Source organism: Phyllostomus hastatus, unplaced genomic scaffold (genome assembly GCF_019186645.2).
Source record: "Phyllostomus hastatus isolate PE091 unplaced genomic scaffold, TTU_PhHast_1.1 phas_scaffold_28, whole genome shotgun sequence".
NCBI lineage: Eukaryota > Metazoa > Chordata > Mammalia > Chiroptera > Phyllostomidae > Phyllostomus > Phyllostomus hastatus.
Genome location: NW_025334022.1, coordinates 11,230,673 through 11,256,493, shown reverse-complemented (window position 1 = coordinate 11,256,493; position 25,821 = coordinate 11,230,673). Strand labels below are relative to the sequence as shown.

General features: G+C 40.4%; 1 protein-coding gene across 2 annotated transcripts; it reads left to right on the top strand.

The window, feature by feature from the left end:
- Nucleotides 1-3,988: 3,988 nt before the first annotated feature.
- On the top strand, nucleotides 3,989-5,482 carry BEX3 (brain expressed X-linked 3). Of its 2 annotated transcripts, none has more exons than XM_045817579.1 (3): nucleotides 3,989-4,116; nucleotides 4,436-4,513; nucleotides 4,872-5,482. In XM_045817579.1, exon 3 carries the CDS (start codon nucleotides 4,899-4,901, stop codon nucleotides 5,235-5,237), a length of 339 nt encoding a protein of 112 aa, XP_045673535.1. In that variant the 5' UTR covers nucleotides 3,989-4,116; nucleotides 4,436-4,513; nucleotides 4,872-4,898; the 3' UTR covers nucleotides 5,238-5,482. The 2 variants fall into 2 exon arrangements, with proteins under 2 accessions (XP_045673535.1, XP_045673536.1); XM_045817580.1 differs by lacking the exon at nucleotides 3,989-4,116 and adding an exon at nucleotides 4,199-4,325.
- The last annotated feature ends 20,339 nt before the right edge of the window (nucleotides 5,483-25,821 follow it).

The window sequence follows — 25,821 nt, the reverse complement described above, 5'->3', positions numbered from 1 at the left end:
AGGGAGAATTTACTCTTTATTAGAGATAAATAAAAACCATCTGTACTATGAACACATAAAAATTGTCAGTTTTACTTTAAAAATAATTTCTTGCATATTCTCATGTCTACATAATTTTTGTAGACTATTTGAAATATGTAAAAAGTGTAAATCAGAAGATTTATGATTTTGGCCTATCACTCATCACCACAAGAGACAAAAGAAATTATAAATAAAATGTTAGTGTATTTACTTTGATGTTACAGGCAACGTGTATAAACATACCCACACAAGGTAGGTAGAGATGGATGGATAGATGGATACACAGACAGACAGACAGACAGACAGGCAAGGTCTTAGTTCACAAAATTATGGAGGCTGGGAATTTTCACAGTGTGCTGCCTGCAAGTTGGACAGCCAGTAAAGCCAGTGGTATAGTTCAAAGGTCTAAGAGCTGGAGAGCGGTATGTAGATGCCAGTCTGAATTAGAAGTCTTGAAAACCAGGAACACCAAAGCAGGAGAAGATCAACAACCCAGCTCAACCGGTCTGGTAGAAAGTGAATACAGTCTTCCTCTACCCTTCTGTTATATTCAGGCCCTCAATGCATTGGATGGTGCCCATCATCTGAGAGCCATTTGCTTTCTCAGTTCACCAATTCAAATGTTAAGCTTTTCCAGAAACACCCTCACAGATACATCCAGAAATGTTTAACTAGATACATGGGCATCCCATGGCCAACTGGACATAAAATTAACCATCACTCCCTCCTTTCCAGTGTTCACTCAGATGGTTTGAGAGTTTGGAGGAGAGGAATAAAAACACACTCTTTACTTGACTACTTAGGGTAATATTGCTATTCCCATGTGATTAATCATCACTGTGGCTCAAGTTTGATTTCTATAGAGCCTTCTGATAAGGATTCACACCCATGCAGCTCCCTTAGATTTCGGCAGCATATTTGAAGATTGAGCCATATTTTACATTTCACTCCCAGCTGATGAACCTCACATAGCATTCATGTGATTCATAGACCTCTTTGCCCTACTCTGTAACAGATTCTGGTGAACCTGTATCTCAATAATTCCCCTATCCCCAGCAATAATTATAGAGCCTGTAGCCATGGTAGGATTTCTTTTTCATGCCTCCAGAGTTGGGAATTTTGATAAGGAGTTAATTCTAGCTCTTTTTTTCACCTGGCCACACCACCACATCATTTCTGCAAAAATGTTCTTTCCAGGTTCCTACACCATCTAGGTAGCTCAGAATCCCAGTGATAAAGCAGATATCTAGCAGAATAGTGAGAAATTACCATCTTGTAGATATCCCTAAACTTTATGTACAACGCTTTTAGGATATCACTCCCTTAGCTTTGGGGAAGGGAACCAATCAAGTACGACTATCTACCATAGTTACAGGAGATGAGGAGAGGGGAATAAGTTCTTTTTACAAACACTGTACTTACCAAAATGTGAGCCCAGTCTCTCCTTCTCACTACTAGACTATTCTTGAATTATTTTTTTTTAAGATTTGTTTATTTATTTGTTTTTAGACAGAGGGGAAAGGAGGGAGAAAGAGAGGGAGAGAAACATCAATGTGTGGTTGTCTCTCACACACCCCTAGTGGGGACCTGGCCCACAAACCAGGCATGTGTCCTGACTGGGAATCAAAATGGCAACCCTTTGGTTCTTAGGCTGACACTCAATCCACTGAGCCACACCAGCCAGGGTATAACAACCAACTTTTTATACAAGGTCTGTCCAGAAGGTCTCCAACCATGTAATATGAAAAATAGAGACATTTATTGATGAAGATACAAGATACAAGAAACATTTTACATATGACAATGATGCCTCAGTCCCCTTCAAAGTAGGTACCTTGAGACCTCACACAGTTCTCCCGATCACCATCACCTGCCCCATCTTATTTTCCTGAATCTCATTGATAGTCCAAAATCTCTTCCCTTTGAAAGGTGACTTTAGTTTTGGGAAAAGCCAGAAGTTGCAGGGTGCCAAATCTGAGCTGCAGGGGGGCTGAGTCATCTGGGTGATTTGATACTTCGCAAAAAACTCTGCATAAGATGTGATACATGAGTGGGTGCATTGTCTTAATGAAGCTGCCAGTCACCAGTTGCCCATAGCTGTGGACTTCTGAATTATCCAAACAGTTTCTGTGGCGGAATGTTCAAGCTTAGGGCAAAATCTGATGCAGATTCATTGCTCTACTCACTCAGTCATTTTGAATGCAACAACCACACAGTACACATGCTCACTCAACATTGTCTACTGCCCCCTCTGACTAGTACAGTGAAGTTGTCATTGTTCACACATGTGCATTCCAGTCCACTCTCCTTGGCTGCCGGGTTACATGATGTCACACAAACCATTCTCATTATATTAACAATGGTTGGGGCCCTGGCTGGCATAGCTCAGTGTATTGAGCACGGGCTGGGAACCAAAGTGTCCCAGGTTTGATTCCCAGCCAGGGTACACTCCTGGGTTGCAGACCATAACCCCCAGCAACCGCACATTGATGTCTCTCTCTCTCTCTCTCTCTCTCTCTCTCTCTCTCTCTCTCTCTCTCCCCCCCACTCTCTAAAAAAAAACAATGGTTGGACTTTTTCTGTGCACACACACACACACACGTATTATATATCTCCAAAATCTCAAACTACAGATACACTAGGCATATACTCTTCTTTCATTTAATGTCCAAGCTAGTTTAGCTGGATAGTAGATTACATAGGAGTTTTGAGCCAAATCTAGAGGCAGTAAGCATTTGTCTGGCTTGTCTTGCTTTAGTGCATATATCTCTTTTGGTTCCTTTATTGCAAGCAACACTTACTAAATATTTTTCAAATAAGAGGCCATTTTGCTAAAGACATCTGTATTTTCTAGCTGTGATAATTTTTTAGCTATCTCAAGTTGGAGAAAGGAATATTTACACTTAAGGTGAGTTTCAGTCTCAAGTTAGTTGCTTCACTTACCCCCTGCTTATTTTTAATATTTTTGAAACTTTCACATCAAAAGGCATATGGCTTTGGCACTGACTTCTGCATATTATGTACTTAACCTCTGACATCATTCTAAGGAGATACTTGTAGGCGTGGTTTGAAAGGTTTAGAAAGAAAAGAAGACAATTAAAAGGCTCATTTTCTCCAAAGACTGTGGTATTAAAAACATCACATAAATTTATATAAAATGCCCAAGATCTAGCAACAGGACTTCTTCCTGAAATATTTACTTTACAGATTATTTTGAAAACACCAGCTGTGTTCAGGAAGGTGCCTCCCTCCTTGCACAATGAAATTTTGAAACAAGCTAGCATATTTCAAAAGTGATTTGATATTGTGTGGAGCCAGAGAAAATATTTTCTGTGTGGTACTGGTGAACCTAATCAAACAATGAGGCTATTTCATTCCGCAGGATGAAGCATATGTTTAAAAAATGAATTCTCATAAATTTTTAAGGTATGCTGAGTTTTTTAAAGGGAAATAAAGAAAAAATTATTGGTAAGGATATATACAGCTCATGTTAACTCTTTGGCTCTGTGACAAGTCCCCTGCTACTTCCCCACCCTCGTCCTCATTCTAAATTTCCTAGAAGGTAATGAATTCAGGGAAGCAGTTGAGAAATGGTGGCTGTGCTTGTGCAGGGTGAGTATACAGTGTGTGCGTGGAGGGAGAGGTTGGGGTCAGGGGTGAGAGGAAGTGGCCAATGAGAAGAGACAGTAGAAAACGCCAAAACCTAGGTCTGGGGCAGGAATGGGAGGGGTGGAGGGTGTTGCAGAACCTCTTAGGTAAACAGAGAAGGGCAAACTCCAACACCAGTAAGGTGATGCCACTTGTGGGCCCTCAGATTAGAGAGGACCAACGTGAGTTACAGGGCTGTGCAAACTGGGCACCATAGCACAATCCCGTGGAGGGGGTTGTATGTGACTGTGGATGAGGTGGGTGAGGGGGCGCACGCTCCACCGGCCAGGGAGTTGGGGGGTGAGCTGGTTGATGACGCGGGGCCTCACGTGACCGGGAGCTGCAGAGCGTCGCAGCATTCGGTGCAGTTGTCACTCCCTTCTGGGTACCAGCTCCCCGCTGTCCTGCGCACTGCGGCCTGGCGTCGGGCCCGTAAAAGCGGAGCAGGTAAGGGCCCTGGCCCCCGCGCGGAGGCCAGGGCGGCAGCTGGCCGGGGATCAGTGCAGCAGTCCCTGCTAGCTTTCTCCACTTCAGGCATTCTTAGGATAGTAAATAGTGACCCCTTGGGGTGCGGGTGCTGGGGCAGCAGGATCCCAGGGAGGGTAGCAGAGCGACTCAGCGATGGGAAATCATCCCCGAGCTCCTGTAGGAAAATGGTGAACCAAGGGAAAGAGGCCGGGGAGGGTCAGGAAGGGGAGGGCGGTGGCGGGTGGGTGCGGAGCCCTCACCGCCAGCGGCTCGGCTTCCACATCTCGGCCCTCTGCAGGTCTGCTGGTCCAAGTATTGCTGCAGCGCACTCGTGGTGGGAATCAGGAAGAGGAGCAGACAGCAAGGATAGGCCCAGGTGGGTGCAGGAGACAGTGGTGGGGGGGGGGGGCATTGTGCAGAGACTAGTCTGAGACGCCCTCCCAAGTCCTCCATTCCCTGTTCCCCGTCCCCAGTCCTCCATTTCGTTTTTATGCTGAGCTCTGGGAAAGAATCCTGGGAAGGGGAAAAAAAAAATGGTGGGCTTTGGCGGAGGGATGGAAAAAGAGAGCTGGAGGGAGGGGCTGGCAATGGAGGCCCCCTAGAGGGCGCACGAATCTCCTAAGGTGGGAAAAAAGTGAAACTTAAAAAACCTTTCATATCGGGAGTCTGAATCCTACTGGTCAGTTCACCCAGCATTCAGTCTGTCCTTGCCTTTGTCTTACTTGTGTTCAAAGGAAAACAAGGAGGAAAAAAATATCATCATGGCAAATATGCACCACGAAAACGAAGAAATGGAGCAGCACATGCAGAATGGAGAGGAAGACCGCCCTTTGGAAAGAGGCGAAGGCCACCATCCCGCAGGAAATAATAGACGGGGACAGGCTCGCCGACTAGCCCCTAACTTCCAGTGGGCCATACCCAATCGGCAGGTCAATGAGGGGTTGGGTGGAGATATAGATGATATGGAAATGTTCATGGAGGAGATGAGAGAAATCAGGAGAAAACTTAGGGAGCTTCAGTTAAGGAATTGTCTGCGTATCCTTATGGGGGAGCTCTCTAATCACCATGACCATCATGATGAATTTTGCCTTATGCCCTGATTCCTGTCATTTTCCATGAGATTAATACTGTGATTTCCGCTGTTTTCTTTTTCCTTGCATTTCCTGGTATGCCTTTACTGATCTATTTGCTGTGAACCGTATGTAATTTCCATGTGTCAAGTGGGTTCTGTGTTACCAACTTCTAGTTGGAGATTGCCTTGGCACACAGTCTTAAGTTTCTGTCAACAGTAGTTTCACCCATTTGCATGGAAAAATGTAAAGTTAATAAAGCAATGAAAAAGCAACCTATACATTTATTGTCTCATTAAAAATATATATACAGGGTGGGGCAAAAGTAGGTATACACTTGTGAGTACATGGAACACAATTTATTCTTATATTATTGATGATTGTATTATTTTCCATATAAACAACTGTAAACCTACTTTTGCCCCACCCTGTATATATGAGTACCATCCCCAAAAAATCTAAAATAAAATTTCCTAATGTGTTAATAGGGGCACATTTCTCTGTGGTTGGATAATATGTGACTTTCTCCCATTTATTGAGTATTAGAAGTAATGAAAACAATTATTAAATGAGCCTGTGAATGTATTGGGTTGGCCAAAAGTCCATTTAAGTTTTTCTGTAAAATAAAAGGCACATATTTCATTTTTTCACCAATAACTTTATTGATTTGGATATTTTGATTATGCCAGCTATCTCCCATGTAGTATAACATTGAGTGTTCTCAATTAATGTCTCAGTTGGATCGCTATCAACTTAACTGGTCTACTGGACTGGAGCATCATTAGTGAGAAATGTCCATGAAACTTTGCAAACCACTTTTGACATGTTTGATCAGTCACAGCACCTTCTCCATACATTGCACAAATCTTTTTGCTCTTTCACTTGTGTTTTTACCTTTCTTGAAATAATAAAGCCTACTGAAAATGTTGCATATTTTCTTCCATCTTCAATATTAAAAGGATACACAAAAATTCACCAATTTTGATAAGTTTTTTAAATGCATGGTAATATGGCATCTGTCACAATACAATCTAACAAACTCGTTCCCAATGAAGTTAAAGACAACTAAGCACTGCTAGAGACATCTTATGGGGAAAAAGCCAAACTCTTTGGCCAACACAATAAAAATAGTACAGGTAACATATGAGTCACTGGTTCAACAAATTTAAAGAATAGACTTTAAATGGTTTCCAGTCTTAGCTGGAAGAATAACCACTTTTATTACAGATACATTCTTTTTAAAGAGTTAGTCTTCTCTAAAATGGGGCATAATGCTCGCCTTACAGGCTGCTGAGTGGAATAGATAAGGTATAGGTCTGTTTTGAGCTACCTCCTATGCAGCTCAACATTTAACAGGACCCTGGCCCCCATCAAGTACAAGGAAAGATGAAAGGAGTTTTCACCAATGTTTGTAAGTCCAGAGAACAAAATAGGTGGGATCCACCTTGTCATTGCTCATTTTTGCAGTACTCCTCCCCTGATTACTGCCATGTCAGTTGGGAATACTTTCTCTTCTGCAGGGTCCTGTTGCTGATGTGCTAGAGTCATCAAGGTAACAAAAAGTCACTGATTTCTCTGGAGTCCTTGGTGAGCTAACTACCCCTTTGACCCTATAGAAGGAGAATGCCTTTATTGTCACTTTAGAGTTATGTTTATCAGCTGAACAACATTCCCATGGTTCTTGGTATCAACACTGGTTCTTAACAAAATAACCTCTTTCAGGTTTTATTTTTATGTCTGTCCTCTTCAAATAACTCAGACATGAAGGCATGGGGACCTAGTTGAGGAGATATATCTATATGTCTCAACCCAGTGTGTCCAGATTGCACTACGTCAATACACCAAAACAAGCAGGCTAAATTGCCCATGTTTCTACTCTTCTAGGGTTTTCTCAAAAGAGCATCTGGGCAGACCTGAACAACACGTTTAATAGAATTGCCCAGGAGACATGTAAATTACATTAGGAGACACATTTTAGAGCTGAAATACTCCTTTCCCATTTTTATCCCTACCACACTTTAAACATGAAACTGCTTTGTAAGTTTTTAAAAACAATACTAAATATTTAGCACTGTTTGTTTGAGTGTGTGCCCTTCTTAAGACAATGATTTTGTCTTAATTATCCTGGAGCTCAGTTTCTAGTATAGTGCCTGACATGATAGACATTAAATGTAGGTATTGAATTATTTTGATTGATAATTTAGTGGAGTACAGGACCCAGCTCAGTGCTGTTCCTAACTGTCCTTTATAATTAAGTGGCCAAAGGCAAGAAAGTACCATATTTTGCCGTGTGTAATGTGCATTTTTTGCCCAAATTTCTTTAGAGATTTTATGTATTTATTTTTATACATAGAGGAAGGGAGGGAGAAAGAGAGGGAGAAAAACATCAGTGTGTGGTTGCCTCGCACATACCCCCCACCGGGGACCTGGCCTGCAACCCAAGCATGTGCCCTGACTGGGAATCAAATCAGCAATCCTTTGGTTCACAGGCCAATGCTCAATCCACTGAGCTACACCAGCCAGAGCTTTGCCCAAATTTTTGAGGGAAAAATAAGGATGTGCATTATACATGAGTACTACTAATTCCATATCTATGTAAATGTTTCTAATTCTTTTACTTATGGTTATGTGTTAAAAGTGTAACTCTAGAAAGCAATAACAATATCCATATGCAAAATAATACCCTGGAATACAGTAATTGGTTTGTTTCTAAATATAAATAAGTAAAGAATTCAATTAACAAATTAAAACAAAATATTTTTTCCTGAAAGTTTGGGCCAAAAACGTGGGTTCACCTTATACATGGGAGCACATTATACACGGCAAAATACTGTACTTATGTGGAAAGTATTGCTCTTCATTTTCAAAGGAGCTTGGTAAGAAAATAACCCAAAATCTAATTTTTAAACGTTTGTATGTGTCAATATTTACGTAAGCACAGACCACTTACTTACCTGGTAATGACCTAGGGCAGGGGTATGAAACTCATTTTCTCTGGGGGGCCACATAGGCTTTGTGGTTGCATTCAAAGGGCTGAATGTAACTTTAGGACTGCGTAAATGTAACTACTCCTTAACTAGGGGCAAGGAGCTCCGCACTGCTGCCGGGTAGAAGCAAGGTGCCAGGCCAGATAAAACAAGGTGGAGGGCCGGATTCAGCCCACGGGTCTTGTGTTTGCCACCTGAGACCTAGGAAAAATGTGTAAAATACTGACAGTTCCTACTCTCAACTCTCAATCTGTTGTCACCCCTGAATCACCTGATGAACTACTGCTTTGACATTTCCTCAGGTGATTCTAATGCATCTGAGTTTTGACAACCAAGGCACTGAGAAACAATGACAATGATTATACACCAAAGATATTGTGGTCTAAATTACCCGATTTGATTCCACAATGAATATACTTTTCCAAAATATAAGATTTCTAAACTTGGATTGCATTGTATAGTCAATGCATATATTTAAACCAGTGCTGCTTTTATTTATCCAACTATCCTATTAATGCATGAATTTATTATTAATATTATTAATCGTGAATCTAGTACTAATAATTATACAATTATTTTAAAATAGGCAGTATCATTTCTATGCAAGCCCGTGTCCTTTTTTTAATTCTAACCTGAGGATATGTTTTTATTGATTTTTTTAGAGTGAGAGAAACATCCCATACATGCCCTAATCAGGGATCAAACCCATAACCTAGGTATGTGGCCTGATTGGGAATCAAACTTGAAATCTTTTGGTGTACAGAATGATGCTCCAACCATCTGAGCCACCAGCCAGGGCAAGCCTGTGCCCTTTTACAACAATCATTTTTGTCTTAATCACCCGGGAGCTCAGTTTTTAGCACAGTACCAGAATAGTAGATATTTACTAACATAATAATACATTTAATTATTTCATTAATTTAATTATGTTAAATTTATAAAATATTGAATGTTTGAGGGTGGTTAATTTTTCACACTCATGTTTTAAAAGTTTCTATGAGGAACATTTTAAAATGAAACACTTTATGTAATACAGGGTCATTATACATATTTGGATTTTGCAGAGAATGTAAAGAATATAAACAATGCCATAATCCAATCAGCCAAAGAAAATACTTGTAAACTTTTTATCATTTTCCTATATTTAGTTAAGATAAAGCCAGGCTCAGAATCTCTTTAGAGGAATATTGCATCTTACTAAGCCCCTGGCAATGAGACACATTTAGCTTGTTAGGTTTATTTTATTGTCTATCTCTCCTTCACTCATTAAAGTTAATTTGGCCATATTTGACCAACTTTCAATTAGCTCCTACTTTTCCATACTGAAAACAATCATTATGTTTCAGCAGGTCCATTCTCACTTGGCAAATTTGGAAACATTAAGTGACTACATTTACTTACAGGACAATAGAGTACTATTTATTTTTGAAACTTAAAAGTTGTGTCATACATCAAAAAAAGACTGGACTACATGAATGAAATGGACAAAATCTCATACCTTCTGTCTTCTCTCCTGACATCATATTTTTCATGTAATAAACATGCTTATTTTATTTAGAAGATCTCATTTCAAATCTTTAAGAAGATAGCATATAATGTAGTTGCTATCTTATATAACCAATAGGAATGCTTTCTAAGTGATATAAAATACATAATCAAATATGGCATTCTTTTAAGTTCAAAAATCTTAAAATTTATTTGTATTTTCATTTTTCCCATAAACATTTTAAAAGTTATGATTGTTCTCTTCAGAAATTTACTCTTTCCCTTGTAGCTGATGGAAAATACAAATCTATTTAGTAAAAATAAACCAATAAATTTCATATTGATAAAGAGAAATCTGATCAGATCACCAGGGAGAAGTAGGGTGGGACCATAGGAGGAGGTTGTCCGAGGAAATGGTAAACAGTCTAGGATGGTATTGGCTGAGAAGCTGAATGCCTCCAGAGCACATAGAATTATGGGCAAGAAGATTTGAAATAATGGAAGGGCTCTTATATGGGGAGGCTTGGGATCTCTCTGGCTATCAGGCTCCCTTCTTCCTCTGGGATGCCTGCATGATCGTGCTGCAGCTGCCTTCATTTACTAACAGATGGTATTTTGTATGGGAAGGAACTCCAGGTGCAGCCTAGGGTCAGGCTGGCCTAGCAGAGGGTGGCAGGATTATTTTTCTTTGGGTATTCTAGAGTGGACAACCTCTGAGGCAGAAGCTTGCCATTCTTCCAAAATTGTGTAGCTTTTGCATCTTCTGTAGTTTTAGAATGTAAGCTAACCCTATAGAAATAAGATTATTAAAAACTAACAAGGTGAAGTGATAGGAGAACTCAGGTATGAAAGAGTTTAGCTTTAATTGATAGGCTTAAGTGAGTAATGCATGTGGAAAGCTGTTATTCCAAAATTGTGAAGCTTTTGAATAAATACTCCTTTCCTTTATCACCAAAACTTTTCCCCTGGAGTTTTGCCTAGAGGGTGGCGGCATGCAGCAGGACCACAACTGCTGTTCAGTAACAATATGAAGAGAGAAATTTTCAGATGTATGCCAATTAAAAATAATCATTTTACCACAAATTAAAAGTTTTATTGGGTGTCTGATTGTAAAGTATGCATTCTAAAGTGGTTCTGTTGCTGGTTTGGAACACAAAAGAAATGTATTAAGAAGAAAATTTTAAAATCTTCAGTGCCCAATTTACTGAGATCATGAGTGTAAATTAATTTTAAGTTTTCATCTATTTCCTTAAATTAATAAGTATTGCTTAATGTCTATATTAAATTTTGATTTTTAAAAGAGGAAACAAACTAAATGTGTCAATCAACTTAAAGACAGTAAAGAACATGATGAAAACTTGTTAAAAAATCAACAAGTAGGAATAATGAATTTCAAATTACTACTGAATCCTTAGCTAGTAATATAAACTTAGTAGTCATTACTATGGCAATGCCCCAGTTCATTTTACTTTGTTCTTTGGTAAAATGGAGATAATAATTTCCAAGGCTGCTCTGAGAACAAAGAAGTAAAGAGCATGCAAACTGTGTTTAATTGCTTCTTGTTCACCTGCACCTTAAACACCCAAGTCCTTCAGATTCTTTTCAGTTTCTGGAAGTAGCATCCAAACTGTATGTCATAAGGAACTCCATTCCTCTACGGTGGTGAGCCAACTACTCCATACCCCCCATCCCACCCTACCTCACCCCACCACAGTCCCACCTTCACTAAAGGTTTCTCTGGACACCTCAATGTGCCAATGTTCCAGTTTGTCTTCCCCACAGGTGTAGGGAAACTGGAGTCAGTCAGGCTCCCTCATCCGGATGTCTAGGCAACTGTGGCTTGACAGTGTTCATGTGGCCTTGAGTGGGGGCCCACATGCATAAAATGAAGCTCTGTTATTTAACCTGAAGTTTATCATTGGCACCCTGCCAGCTTTGTGTGCACTTAGTATATAAGGGAGTCAGGACTCCCCTATGATGCAACACACAGTGTGACACATGGGGTGACTAACAGCTTACCACATGCGTGGATCACCCCACCTCAGAATAAGGGAACATAAGACATGCCAATGGCTCCACATAGATTCTTCCATTTGCTTGAATCCCATGTGAACCTGTCTGTCCTTGAACAGTTGCAACACAACAGGTGTGCATAAGGATGTTCTACCTGACTTAGAGTTGTACTAGCTTAGGTAGATACTATCTTAGTAATGGCTGGACTAGCATGTTGTATATTTTTATCAAAAACACTTTTTCTCATCATATATTTATGGGGTTTTATGTGTGCAACTAGCACTCTCTTCTCCATAACATTTAGATATTAGGGGCTGGATCTTGTTTTTTTAATCCACTCTGATAATCTCATATAATTAGGGGGCTTAGACCACCTCCACTTAAAGTGATTGTCAGTATAGTTGTCCCATAAATTGTTAATGTTCTTTTTATATTTTTCAATCTTCTTTCTCTGTTTCATTTTGAATTATTTCTGTTGCTGTTTGGATTTACTAATCTTTTGTTTTGCAATGATCTAATGTGTTATTAACCCTAACATATTTTTTTTTTAATTCCAGGCATTGTCATTATTATCTCTAGATGTTCAATTTGGGTCTTTTAAAATATTTTTATATACCATATCTCTACTAAACATGTCCAACCTTTCCTCCAGATTCTTGAACATAGGCAATGCAGTTATAACATCTGTTTTAATGTCCTTGTCTAATTCTACCATCTTTGTCTTTCTTGGTCAGTTGTGATTGCTTTTTCTCTTAGTGATGGAATAAATTTTTCCATTTCTTTGCATGCTTGGTAATTGTTGATTGGATGCTAGACATTGTGAGTTTTGCCTACTAATTACTAGATTTTTTTTTTGTATCTCTGTAAATATATTGGCATTTACCCTGGGATACAATTAAATTACTTGTAAACAGTTTGATATTTTTAGGTTCTTGATTTTAACCTTTGTAAGACAGGACCAGAGTAGTGTTTACTTTAGGGTTAATCATACCCCACTAATGAAGAAAAATCCTCTGAATACTCTATATGATGTCCCATGAATTATGAGGTCTTCAATTATGGATAGTAGGAACATGTACTTTTCTCAAACATGTATGAGCTTAAATCATTCTCTTTAATCCTTTTGGGTGGTTCTTTTTCTGCTCTGGGGTAGTTTCCTCACAGGCATCTAATGATCAATAGTCAGGGGGACCCTCTGCAGATATAAATTCTTTCTCTGTGAGCTCTTTCTTTTGTGGTACACTGTTTGGCAAACTCTAGCTGCCTTAGTGTCTCAAGATTCCCAACTTTTTCTCCTAAGCTGTGGAATATCAGTGGGCTCTCCCTAGATTACCACCTTCTGTACTGTGGCCTCAAAACTTTCTAAAACAGGAAGTAGGCTGGGGCAATCATAGAATAGCATTGTTTGTTCCCAGTTACTAAGGGATTGCTTACCTCTGTTGCCTGATGTTCAGTGTCTTGAGAACAGTTGGCACATAGATTTAACATAGTTTTTAGTTGTTTAAGATTGGAAGGGGAGAGAAGATCCAAGATGGAGGCATAAGTGGTCATACTGTACCTCCTCGCACAACCAAAACTAAGGACAACAAGAATTTACAAACAAAAAACAACCAGAACAGAGAGAAATGAACTGAACAGAAGTCTGAATACCATACATCCAGTCGGTAAGGAGGGGCAGAATCGGAGGCCTACAGGGAGGGGTCGAGGGGTACCAGCAGGAAAAATCAGTGGCTGGCAGATGTGAGCATGCAGGGTGCAGACCAAAGTTGGCAGACCACAGAAGTGCTGAGGCAGCTGACAGACTGGTGGCAGACCCTGGGCTCAGGAGGCAACGAGCAGACCCAGTGAGGTGCGTAAGTCAGCTGGCTGTCTGCAGCCGCACATTCTCATGCAGACAAAATAAGCAAAAACGAGCAGCCACACAGACCGCACAACCCAACGACCCAGCGCCAGGAAACAAAGCCTAAAGGCACCGATTGAAAACACCTGTGGAAGGTGAGGCCGGGAGATTCTCTCAGCCTCACAAGAGGCTCCTTGGAGAAACCCACAGAGTCCAAGAGAGTGCACAAGCCCACCCGCCCAGAAGCCAGCACCAGAGGGGCCCAATTTGCTTGTGGGAAGTGGCAAGGGGACTGGAGTCCTGCTGAGAGCAGAGTAGGTGCCATTATTCCCTCTGGGACCCCGCCCCCACATACAATGTCACAACCCAGCGACTGAGGTGCCCCGCCCTGGTGAACACCTAAGGCTCCGCCCCTCCTACATAACAGGTGCAACCAGACCAATGGAAAAAAAATTAAATTTAATTTAAAAGATGGCTCCAACAGTGTTAAAAGCCCCAGAGCCATTTTTTTTTAAGCAACCGAGAAATAGCCAACCTATCAGATGCATAGTTCAAAGCACTGGTGATCAGGATGCTCATAGAATTGGTGGACTTTAGTCATAAATTAGATGAACAAATGCAGACTACAATAAGTGAAATGAAGAAAAATGCACACGGAACCAATAGTGATGGAAAGAAAACTGGGTTTCAAATCAATGGAAGGGACCAGAAGGAGGAAAGGAACAACCAAACAGAAAAGAATGAAGAAACAAGAATTCAAAAAAATGAGGAGAGGCTTAGGGACCTCCAGGACACCTTTAAATGTTCCAATATCCTAATTATAGGGGCACCAGAAGGGGAAGAGGAAACACAACAAGTGGAAAAGTTATTTGAACAAATAATAAAGGAGAACTTCCACAATATGCAAGGGAAATAGACTTCCAGGAAATCCAGGAAGCTCAGAGAGTCCCAAAGAGGTTGGACTCAAGGAGGAACACGCCAAGGCACATCATAATTACATTACCCAAGGTAAAAATGAAGGAGAGAATTCTAGAAGCAGCGAGAGATAAGGGGACAGTTACCTACAAAGGAGCTCCCATCAGAATGTCAGCTGATTTCCAAAAAGAGACCTTGCAAGCAAGAAGGGGCTGGAAAGAAGTATTCCAAGTCATGAAAGGCAAGGACCTACATCCAAGAATACTCTATCCAGAAAAGCTTTCATTTAGAATGGAAGGGGAGATAAAGTGCTTCTCAGTCAAGGCCAAGTTTAAGGAGTTCATTATCACCAAGCCCTAATATGAAATGTTAAAGGGACTTATCTAAGAAAAAGAAAATAAAAAATATGAACAGTAAAAAAGGACATCAAACTCACAGTTAGTTACAACCATACCTAAAACAAAAGCAAACTAAGCAAACGAGAACAGGAGTGGAACCACAGAAATGGAGATCACATGGAGGGTTAGCAATAGGGAAGCGGGAGGAGAAGAGAGGGGGAAAAGATATAGAGAATAAGTAGCATAGACAATAGGTAGAAAATAGACAGGGGGAGGGCAGGAATGGTGTGGGAAATGTAGAAGCAAAAGAACTTATGACACATGGACATGAACTAAAGGGGGGAAATGTGGGTGGGTAGGGGGGAGGGGAGTGAAGGGGGAAAATGGGACAACTGTAATAGCATAATCAATAAAATATATTTTTTAAAAAGATTGGAAGGTAATTCTAGTCTCTGTTACTCTACTAGTTAGGAGCAGAAATCCTGGTATTCTTGAATAAATGCTTAATGTGTCTATTGTGGATCTTTGGGTAATGGATCCTGAAGTCCTTAGCTCAATTCTACCCTTGACTAAAAAACAACAGGCAAGTCACTTTATTTTTCTAGAGGCAAAGACTTGCATTTCCCAAGTAGCCTAGCAGGGGCAGAATGACATAGCAAATTAAAATATGAATAAAAATTTTGCATTGTATTGTAAAAGAAAATAATGCACTGGAATACATGTTAAAAACAATAAGGAAGATTTTACTCAAGACTACTGCAACAGAAATCAAGACTATTTGTTGGGAGCTGCCCTGCCTGGTTTCAGAAGCTGTAGTCCCCAGGTGGCTAAGGCTAAGTAAAGGACCTTGGGACCATAAGCCACTTAGGAGACAAAGCTTATCTTCCTTGTAGAGGCACCATCTCTGTCCCCTTTCTCTTCACCCTGCTTGGCCCCAGGTGGATGACTGGTTAGCCAATAACGGGTAAGATTCCTCAAAAAAGGGACAACCTATGACAGGCACGGTTATGAAGGGGACCTCAAGGAAGGGCTTAAGGGGCTATAGAAAAAGGGGGTGATGGACCCTCGCCCCTCGGTTTTGACATAGCCTGAGTCCTCATTCTGTTTGCAAGAAGTCTCCTAATCTCTTGGCTGCCTTACTTCTCCTGCCTGACTTAAGCCTGAAACAATGCCTTAAGCCTGAAACAATGCTGGAGGTGGGTGCAGCCCTGTGCTGGAAAAGGCAGGTTCCCTAGGGCAATCAGGCCTAAGAAAGAATGCATAAAATCCTATGAAACTTACTTTGCTAATACCCTCAATTTAAATGATAAGGGTCCAAGCAGGAAGTGAGTTTGTTTCCCAAAGTTTTATGGCCCTTTAACTATCTGACCCTGACTCAGAGTAAGCCCTCAGAGTTCTTTGAATGTTATCTATTGTTTAGTAATTTCTGCTTGACAATGACTGATGAGCTTTATGTATACATCCTGTATTCCTATGCAAATTGAATCCAATAAAAGCTTGTCAAAGCAAGGGTTGAGGTGCTCTCCTCTGGAGACAGTGGCCAAGGTGCCCCGAGGCTTACTCTCCCCTTGAGAGAGAAGCTCCACCATCCCTTTTCCTCCACAGTACTCACTCCATATGAATTTGTCTCGTATCTCATCCACAATGCCGCGGACCCCAGGAGCCAAGATCTGCGTCAACTTTTGCAATAGCGGAAAGAGATAGAACTCAAGAAAGTAAGATGTACAACTATATATGGAAATGTGCATGTACAAATTTAAAAAGACATAAAGGAATTCATCACGGATGAAAGTTTGGAATGGATGTGTAATTAAAAGCAACTTTTCTGTTATTTACTTCAATGTCAGTTTTTTATGTTTTAATTTTTGTACAGTTCCAATCTTATTGCCATTAAAACAATTCTGATAATGTATGTCATTATAACCAAACAAAATGGAGGTTCACCTGCCTGCTGCAACAAAAGGCAAACTCATGAGGTAGGTGCTGCTGCAAAAGGAAAGAGGTTATATTCAGGTGCTGCATGATCTGGGAGAATGGTGGACTTCCATCTCAAAGACCATCTCATCTTTCTGCTCAAGCCCACAGTTCTTACTGAAATAGGGAGGGGAGGGCTTTTCTCCTATCAATTAATCTTGCTTGCTTTTGGCATGCCTGGAGACCTATCCATTCATCTTTCTATCTTTCAGCATGCCTATCCATATATCTTTCTAGTTATTGGTATCCTTGGGCCTATCCCTTCATATTTCTAGCTTTCCACCTGCTTGGGTCCTATCCATTCATATTTCTAGTTTTTGGTGGCTCAGTGTAAGAACCTACCCCAGCTGCTATCTTGACCAATGAGGAGACTCCCCAGTGCTCCAACTGACTGTCTACTGCAATGTCATCATACTAATTTGGAATGTGCACCATATTCCAGACAGTGTTCTAAAATATTTACAGGTACTCAAATCTGTGAGAGATAGATATTGATGTTCCAATTTTACATAGGATGAAATTAAGGCCTATAGAAGTTAAGCAAATTACTTAATATTGTACAGTTATTAAATTGAAAAACCTGAATATAGCCAAGACTGTTGGGCTCCAGAATCAGTGATCTTATCCCCTCAAAAAAACAAATAATAAATCCATTAAAGTGCTGATCAGAATAGCTAGAGATAGCTACATATTTTCTAAACTATAATTTCTAAAATTATTAGATATTATTAGATATTTTAGTAATGTCAAATCTCAATCTTATTGTTTCTTCTGCAGGAAACCATGTTTTCCCTCATGTTGAATAAAACTGGGCATAATGGAGACAATCAGACAATAGATGTTGGGAACCAAAAGAGAAAAAAATGGAGTCCCTGACATTGAGGACTTGAGAGGTCATCATAATAAGTCCAAGATAAAATTAGGAGAAAGCAGAAGCTATGAAAAAGCAGAAGCAAGGAAACAGAGAAAAACTATCCAGTAAAAACTTAAAACACTTAGTTAGCAATGGGAAAAAATAGGTATTTGTTGTGTGAATGTATATTTCACAGGACAGAAATGCACCAAGTCCATTTGTTCAGATTTCTTTTATCCATACACATTTCAAAAATGAATAAGTGTTGTGTGGTAAATAATGTCTTCTGACTTTTTTTTAAAATCATGATAAAAGTATTTATCTCCTTTAACAAAACATGAACGTCTATTGGAGAAGCTTAAAAAGTAAAGTAAAGGGCTCTCTGACCACAGCCAGCACTACAGCTTGAACATAGTTTGAACTGAGCAGGAAGCCTGGGGCAGAGAAACAGAGTTAATCTTTATGAGCAGGGGACCAAATGTTAGACTTGTTTAGATTGAGAAACTCTTGGGACATTCAGGAGAGTTCCACTACAGAAGTGGATAAAAAATCTGCAAGGCCAGTAAAAATAACAGTCTAGGCTAGAGGTATGGAACTGGGTACCTTCATCACTATGACTAGTGACAATAGCAAAAAGAGGATGGGACCAGCCAAGGAGAAAATGGATACTGAGAAGAGAGAGGACTCACAATATTTAGGAAAGCAATATAGCTCAGGCTGTAAGAGTCCTGGGATTAGGACCTGTCAGTTCTAGTTGGCTATAAATCTCAACTCTGTCACTATTATAAGTAAAAGTAAAATTATTAATATAAAATAGTTATATAAAATTCACATTGACTATAAGAACAGAGAAAGGGTGAACCTAAGAGAATGTTGAAAGCTGTAGTATGCAAATTGCATGTATAAGAAAGCTGGTATTGTTTCTCAACTATTAAACAAGGTAGAATTCAAGGCAATGAGAAATTATATAAACAGAGACATTTAATAAAAAAAAATCAATGCACCAGATTGCTATCATGATCCTTTATTTATATGTACTAAAGGCATAAAAGAAGGGGATGGAAGATGGTGGAGGAGTGAATGGAAGTCCCACTAATCTCCTCCCAGGACAAATCTGGAATTACAACTCAGTTGTGGAGAAACCACCTGGAACAAACAACTGAGCAATAGTGAGAGAGAAGCCACATAACCTCCGACAGACAGAAGAATCTGCTTCAGCACAACCTATCTGGTAAGGAGTGTGGTAGAGACTCAAAAGGGCTGGCTGGGTGCCCACATACAGCAGCACCAGAGGGGTAAATAAGCAGCCAGTTTGATCCCTCTGAGATGAATGGGAACTAAACCTTAAGCTAGGATTCTGAGCCTACAGCACCAGAGCCCAAGATGTACACAGACAACAACCAGCAGTGAAAAGCAGCAAGGATGCAGAGACAGATGGCTGAAAATGCAAGAGCTGTTTAAAAGGCCACCACACAAATTTTCATTTGCAGCCACTTACCCTGGGCTGTGGCAAAGGTGGGGGCAGAGTGGGCTGGTGACACCTGAGGAGAGACTAAGGACTGAAGCTTTGGAGAGAGACTGAGAGAGTAGCCACCAGGATCCCAGTGCTGAGCCAATCCCCATAGGCAGTACCCATCCTCCTCAGGCAGATCACTCCCCTCTAAGCAGCAGCAGCCTAAGGGGAAAAATAGCCCCAACCCCAGCAGGGATTTGGTGCTAATACCTGACTTCTGAGTGCTGAGTGACTAGATGAACAACAGAAGGAGACACCCAGGGACAGCAGATCCCTGGAAGTATCCAACAGGCTGCCTAAAGTCAGACAAGGTCAACATTTGATATCACCAGAGGCATATCCAGAAAGAAAAAACAGTGGTACATAAAAGAAGCTACAGAGACAAAATCCACTGTGATCTCCATGATTTGCGATATTTTCTTTCCTGCATAGCTTTTTAACATTCATTACTTGTCCAGCAAGTTTCTACATATTAAGTCACTAGATTTTAACCCTAGTGTATTTCAATTCACATATTTTGACCCTCACTACTCTTATCCCATTTATCCTTACTCTTTCCTCACATTATTTTTATTTCAAATTGTGTTTTCTCTCATGCTACAACTCGTTTCCATTCCACACTGTTACTATTTCTCCCCTGTCCAGACACACAAAACAAATGTTCTTGTCCAGGGTCATCTCACATCCTTTTTCCCTGCTCTTAAATTACACATGTTCTCTCTTCACCTTTAACAATATTTGCTAGTTGGTTATGGGTAGGGTAGTTTGTGTTGTATTGCTTTTACAATTTTGTCTCTAGAGCTTCGCTAATTTTGTATTTCAAACATCAAATTTTACTGGACCCTTCTCCTACTCTTTTTTCATCTCAGATTTTATTTTTTATTTATTTTTTAGATTTTATTTATTTATTTTTAGAGAGGGAAGGGAGGGAGATAGAGATAGAGATAGAGATAGAGATAGAGATAGAGATAGAGAGAGAGAGAGAGAGAGAGAGAGAGAGAGAAACATCAGTGTGCAGTTGCTGGGGGTTACGGCCTGCAACCCAGGCATGTACCCTGGCTGGGAATTGAACCTGGGACACTTTGGTTCCCAGCCCACGCTCAATCCACAGAACTATGCCAGCCAGAGCTCACCTCAGATTTTAATTATGCCATCTTAGCCCATTTTTTCCTTTTCTTTTTTGTTTTTCTTCTATTTCCCTTTCATCCTGCCCTTTTATTTTTCTTTATTCTCTTTTGTCCTGTTTTTTCTTTTTCTTTAAATCCCAAATTTTAATTTTTCCCTGTCTTAGCCTGGTTTTTGTTTCTTGGTCTCAGTATTCTCTAACCCTCTATCCTTTCAAAATCACTTCCCATTCCTCTAAACATCTCTTAGACTTTTCTTCATTTCTTTTTTCCCCTCTTATTCCCATATCACCAATACTAATTTTAGCTCACTTGTTACTGATAATACCATGGTGGATCTTTCTCTCCAATTTGGCTCCCATACTTTTATTAATTATTTACTTTTTTCCTTTCTTTTTCTTTCTTTCTCTCTCACTTTATTTTATTTTATATTATTTCAATTTATGTTTAAACTTAATACTATACACTTCCCTTTTCATACTCATTCCACATTCTTCATTCCCTTTTTTATTCACAATGTAATTTTTACCTTCTCTCTTTCCATTGCTCCAAATCCCAACTATTGTTAGTGCTCCTTCCTCAGCCCTCTCAAAATCATTTTTCTTTCAGTAGGTCATCTCTTATTTTCTCTCCTTTCTTATAAAAGTCTTAATCTCTTTATAACTTTATTAATACCGGTTCTTTTTCTGTTGATAGTGGGATTCTGGGGGAGAGTTATTTTTGCAGGTGTGGGTTTCTTTCCTGGCCTTTCTGGTTTTGTTCTGGTAGCACCTGCACAACAGCACACAAGATGTGGTGGGAGGAGAGACCCTCAGTTAACCAGCTGGAGGGAAAGACCCACCAAAGAAAAGCCCAGCAATAATCAAAACCCAATTAAATCCATAGAACAAGCATAAACATTATAAAGGGCATCCCAAGAGCATCAAGTTCAGGTGATGGAGACTGCACCACTGAATCTCACAGGTGTCCTACCATAGAATTTCACACTACAGTCATTAAATAAAAACAGATCAATATAAGAAGCAGAAGCAAACAAGAAGCATCTCACAAATAATGGGAAAACAAGGAAACAAACACCAACTGAAAGAAAAGGAAGAATTCTCAGAGAGAATGCTAAATGAAATAGAGGACAGTCAACTATCAGATATTGAGTTGAAAACAATGGTTATAAGGAAGCTTAATGAACTCAGTGCAAATTACCAAAAACTGCAGGGAAACTGCGAGGAACTTACTGCAAACAATCTCAACATAAAAATGGTAATTGAAACTGAACAAGGGCCAAGAGGATATGAAAAATACAATATCTGAATTGAAGAACACAGTAGAAGGAATCAAAAGCAGGCTAGATGAAGCAGAGAGTCTAATCAGTGAGCTAGAGGATAAAGTAGAAAAAAAAACAGAAAGATCAAGAAAAGGAAAAAAGACTGAAAAAGAATGAAAAGGGGTTCAGGAAACTGCAAGACAATGTGAAACATAATAATATCAGTATAACAGGGATACCAAAAGGAGAAGAAGAGGAGAAAGGAATAGAAAACCTGTTTGGAAAAGCAATAATGGAAAACATTCCCCAATTTTTTAAAATATATATTTTATTGATTATGCTATTACAGTTGCTCCAGTTTTTTCTCCCATTTATTGCCCCCTGCACTGAAACCCTTCCACCATCATTCCCCTACCTTAGTTCATGTCCATGGGTCATACGTATAAGTTCTTTGGCATCTGAATTTCCCATTATATTTTTAACCTGTGCTTGTTTATTTTGTACCTGCCAGTTATGCTTCTTATACCTTGTATCTTTTCTCCATTGTCCTCGCTCTCACTCCCTACTGATAACACTCCATGTGATCTCTATATCTGTGAATCTGTTTCTGCCCTAGTTGTATTCTTAGTTCCTTTTTTGTTTTGTTTTTTATTTATTTTTTGGTTTGGTTGTAGTTAGTTGTGAGTTTGTTTTCATTTTACTGTTTGTATTTTTTATCTTCTTTTTCTTAGATAAGTCCGTTTAACATTTCATATGACAAGGGCTTGATCATGATGAACTCCTTTACTTGACCTTATCTGGGAAGCACTTTATCTGCCCTCCCATTCTAAATGATAGCTTTGCTGGAGAGAGTAATCTTGGATGTAGGTCTTTGCCTTTCATAATTCTGAATACTTTTTTCCCGCCCCTTCTTGCCTGCAAGGTTTCTTTGGAGAAATCAGCTGTTTCTTCAACAAACACTCCTGTGAGGCTATGAGTTTCTCCTGTCACCTCAACCCCACACAGGTTTTTCCAGTCAGAGTTTTGAGGCTTTGTTTGCTGATGCTGGAACCCTGGGTTGCAGAGTCTGTCTTGCTCTCCAGTTGTTTCACCCAGTTTATCCAAATATATATGTGGGACTGCCTGCTCCACCAGCCTCCACCATGTCTCCTCCATCACCACAAGTCTTTCCTGCCCCAGTCCTCCATTCACCACCTTGCAATGAGTACATTCCACCTCGTCTTCCCATCTCCACCACTCCTACTGGTCTGGATGAATGTTTCTTCTCTAAGTACTTTGTTGTTGTATATCCATACAGTTTTATTTTCTGGAAGTTCTGGTTATTTTTTGTTCTTAAATTTGTTGTTCTCCTTCTTTTGGTTGTTTGAAGAGGCAGAGTGTATCTACCTATGCCTCCATATTGGCCAGAAATAAACTTCCCTAATTTGAGGAGAGAAAATGCCATACAAGTACAGAAAGCAGAGTGAGGCCCAATCAAGAGGAACCCAAAGAAGCCCACTACAACACATCATAATTAAAATGGTGATATTCAAAGACAAAGGAAGAATCTTAAAGGCAGCAAGGGAGAAACAAGAATTAACATACAAGGGAGCCCCAATAAGGCTATCAGTTGACTTGTCTACAGAAACATTACAAGCCAGAAGGGAATGGCAAGAAATATTCCACGTTGTGAAAAACAAAGACCTGTAACCAAGACTGATCTATCCATCAAGGCTCTCAATTAAAGTGAAAAGGAAAATAAAGAGCTTCTTGGACAAAAGAAGCCTCAAAGAATACACTTCCTCAAAACCAGCATTGTAAGATATGCTGAAGGGACTGCTTCAAGAAGAGGAGGAAAAACAGTGAGAGAGAGAAAAACACAAGTATAAAGGAAGTAAAATGAGAATGAATAAGTAGCTATCAATAATGACCTTAAATGTAAATGGATTAAATGCTCTGATAAAATAACACAGAGTAGCTGAATGGATAAGAAAACATGACCTGCATATATGCTGCATATATGCAGACTGGGAGACCCACCTCAGAACACAAGACCTACACAGACTGAAAGTGAAGGGTTGGAAAAAAATATTCTAAGCAAAAGGACAGAAACAAAAACTGGAGTTTCAGTACTTATATCTGACAAAATACACTTCAAAACAAAGGCCATAAAAAGAAACCCAGAGGACGCTTCATAATACTCAAGAAAAGAATCTATCTAGAAGACATAAATATTGTAAACATGTATACACTCAACATAGGAGCACTCAAATTTATAAGGAAATTCTTCGAGGACTCCTTCAAGAAAGATATAGACAGTAACACAATCATAGCAGGGGATTTTAACACCCCACTGTCTACAGTGGATAGATCTTCTAAACAAAATATCAACAAGGACATTGTGGAGCTGAACAACACATTAAATCAAATGGACTTAACTTATATCTATAGAACCTTTCATTCCAAAGAAGCAAAATACACCTTCTTTTCAAATGCACATGGAATATTTTCAAAGACAGACCACATGATAGCACACAAAAACTGCCTCACTTAATTCAAGAAAACTGAAATCTTGCCAAGCATTTTCTCAGGCCAAAACGGCTTGAAACTAGAAACCAACCTCAAGGAAAAATTCAAAAATATTCAAACTCAAGGAGACTGAAAAGCATGCTATTGAGCAATGAATGGGTTAATAGTAAGATGAAGGAAGAAAAAAGTTTCTGGAAACAAATGAAAATGAACACACAAGAGAGAGAAGATGGCAGCAAGATAGGTGGAAGCGGAGTCCACTTTCCCCTGTACACAGGTGAAACACCTAGCTGATCTTCTGAAGAAACAGAGCAAACAGCCAATAGTACCCCAGCATATATGAATATTAGAGACCAAAAATTATAGAGGACATTGAAAAATCAGACTGTAAGGAGAATGCTTCAGGACAATAAGGTCCCTGGGTCCAGCGCAGGGACCAGGGTGGTAGTAGCACCAGGCGTGGCACCCACCGGGTCTGCTGAAGGATTCTTGGGAGAGAGCCAGGTCAACGGCTCCCTCTTTTGCCAAACAAGATTTGAGCATCACCAGGGGAGACCTGGTTGCTTGAAGTCGCAGGGAGGGGAATATGGAAGAAGTGGCAAACACATGGGGGCTGTGTATGACTGCTGGGGAGAGTTGAGAGTTGGGCCATGATGGGCCCTGACCCAGATAGTTCCCAGTCTGGTTGGACAATTGAGAGGCCAAGTCCTTGTATGGAGTGGCAGGCTTGAGCAGGAGAAAAATTTTTCAAAAAGAAAAAGTGAAAAAAGAGACACTCAGTGGTTGTTTGGGGAATTCTCCTGCAGTAGCTGACCCAGCCTTCTCCCCATCCAGCCACACCGCACTCCCATGGTGGCACAGAAGGCTCCACGCTCACACCCAAAACCCCAGGGAGAGTGCGCACCACAAGGGGGCCCTGCACCCACACCCAAAGTCCTGGGGGAGTGCGCACCTTGGAAGACCCTGTGCACATGCCTGCGGCCCAAGGGACAGTGTGCACCAGCTGTGGGACAGGCGGCTGATTGTCCCGCCACACCTGGAGGCCTGGGATGGAGCGAGCCTGACCCCTGTGCACCCGGGGATGCAGCAGAGGGGGCATAAACCAGCATCCATAGCGGCAGCCACAGCAGAAGCCCTGCCCTGCAGAGCAAGGAAGGTGGAGATGCCCCGCAGGGCTGAGGGAGTCAACAACCCCCAGAAAGACTTAACACAGTGGGGGAGCTGAACTAGCCTGAAGGGGCGATGAGAGTCCCTAGCATCTAGGACACCAAAGAGCAAGAAGTGGGTGTATGAATTGCCCCTAATTGGTGCACCTTGGGGATAGTGCAACTGGAGGACTAAAGGCCTAGGCTGGGTGCAGAGAAGCAGCAAACTGAGGAACTGGGCCATAGGATGGTCCAGTGCCACTCAGGAAGGGAGAAAAGTGAAACCAATTCCTTCTCAGCCTGCTGCAGCAGGAAGACCAGCAGAACCAGATTGGACAGTTTGAAGACACCAGCAGGCTTTTTTTTTTTTTACATAATTTTTTTTCATTTAACTCCTTCTTCCTCACTTTCCTTCTTTCTTTTTTATTATTTTGTCCTTTCTCTCCCTTTTTATCTCTTCTCCCTTCCTCCTCCTCCTTTTTCTTTTAAATTCCCACAAGAGAGACAATAAAATGTGGATCTGTGAAAAGACCAGAGTTGGTTCCAAAGAGGGGTCACCCTAACAGCTGAGACAGTGAAAAAAATTTCACTTTGCTACTCCAGAGAAATTGCAAGTTATGGTATATTACAATTATTATTTTTTCATTATTCTTACATC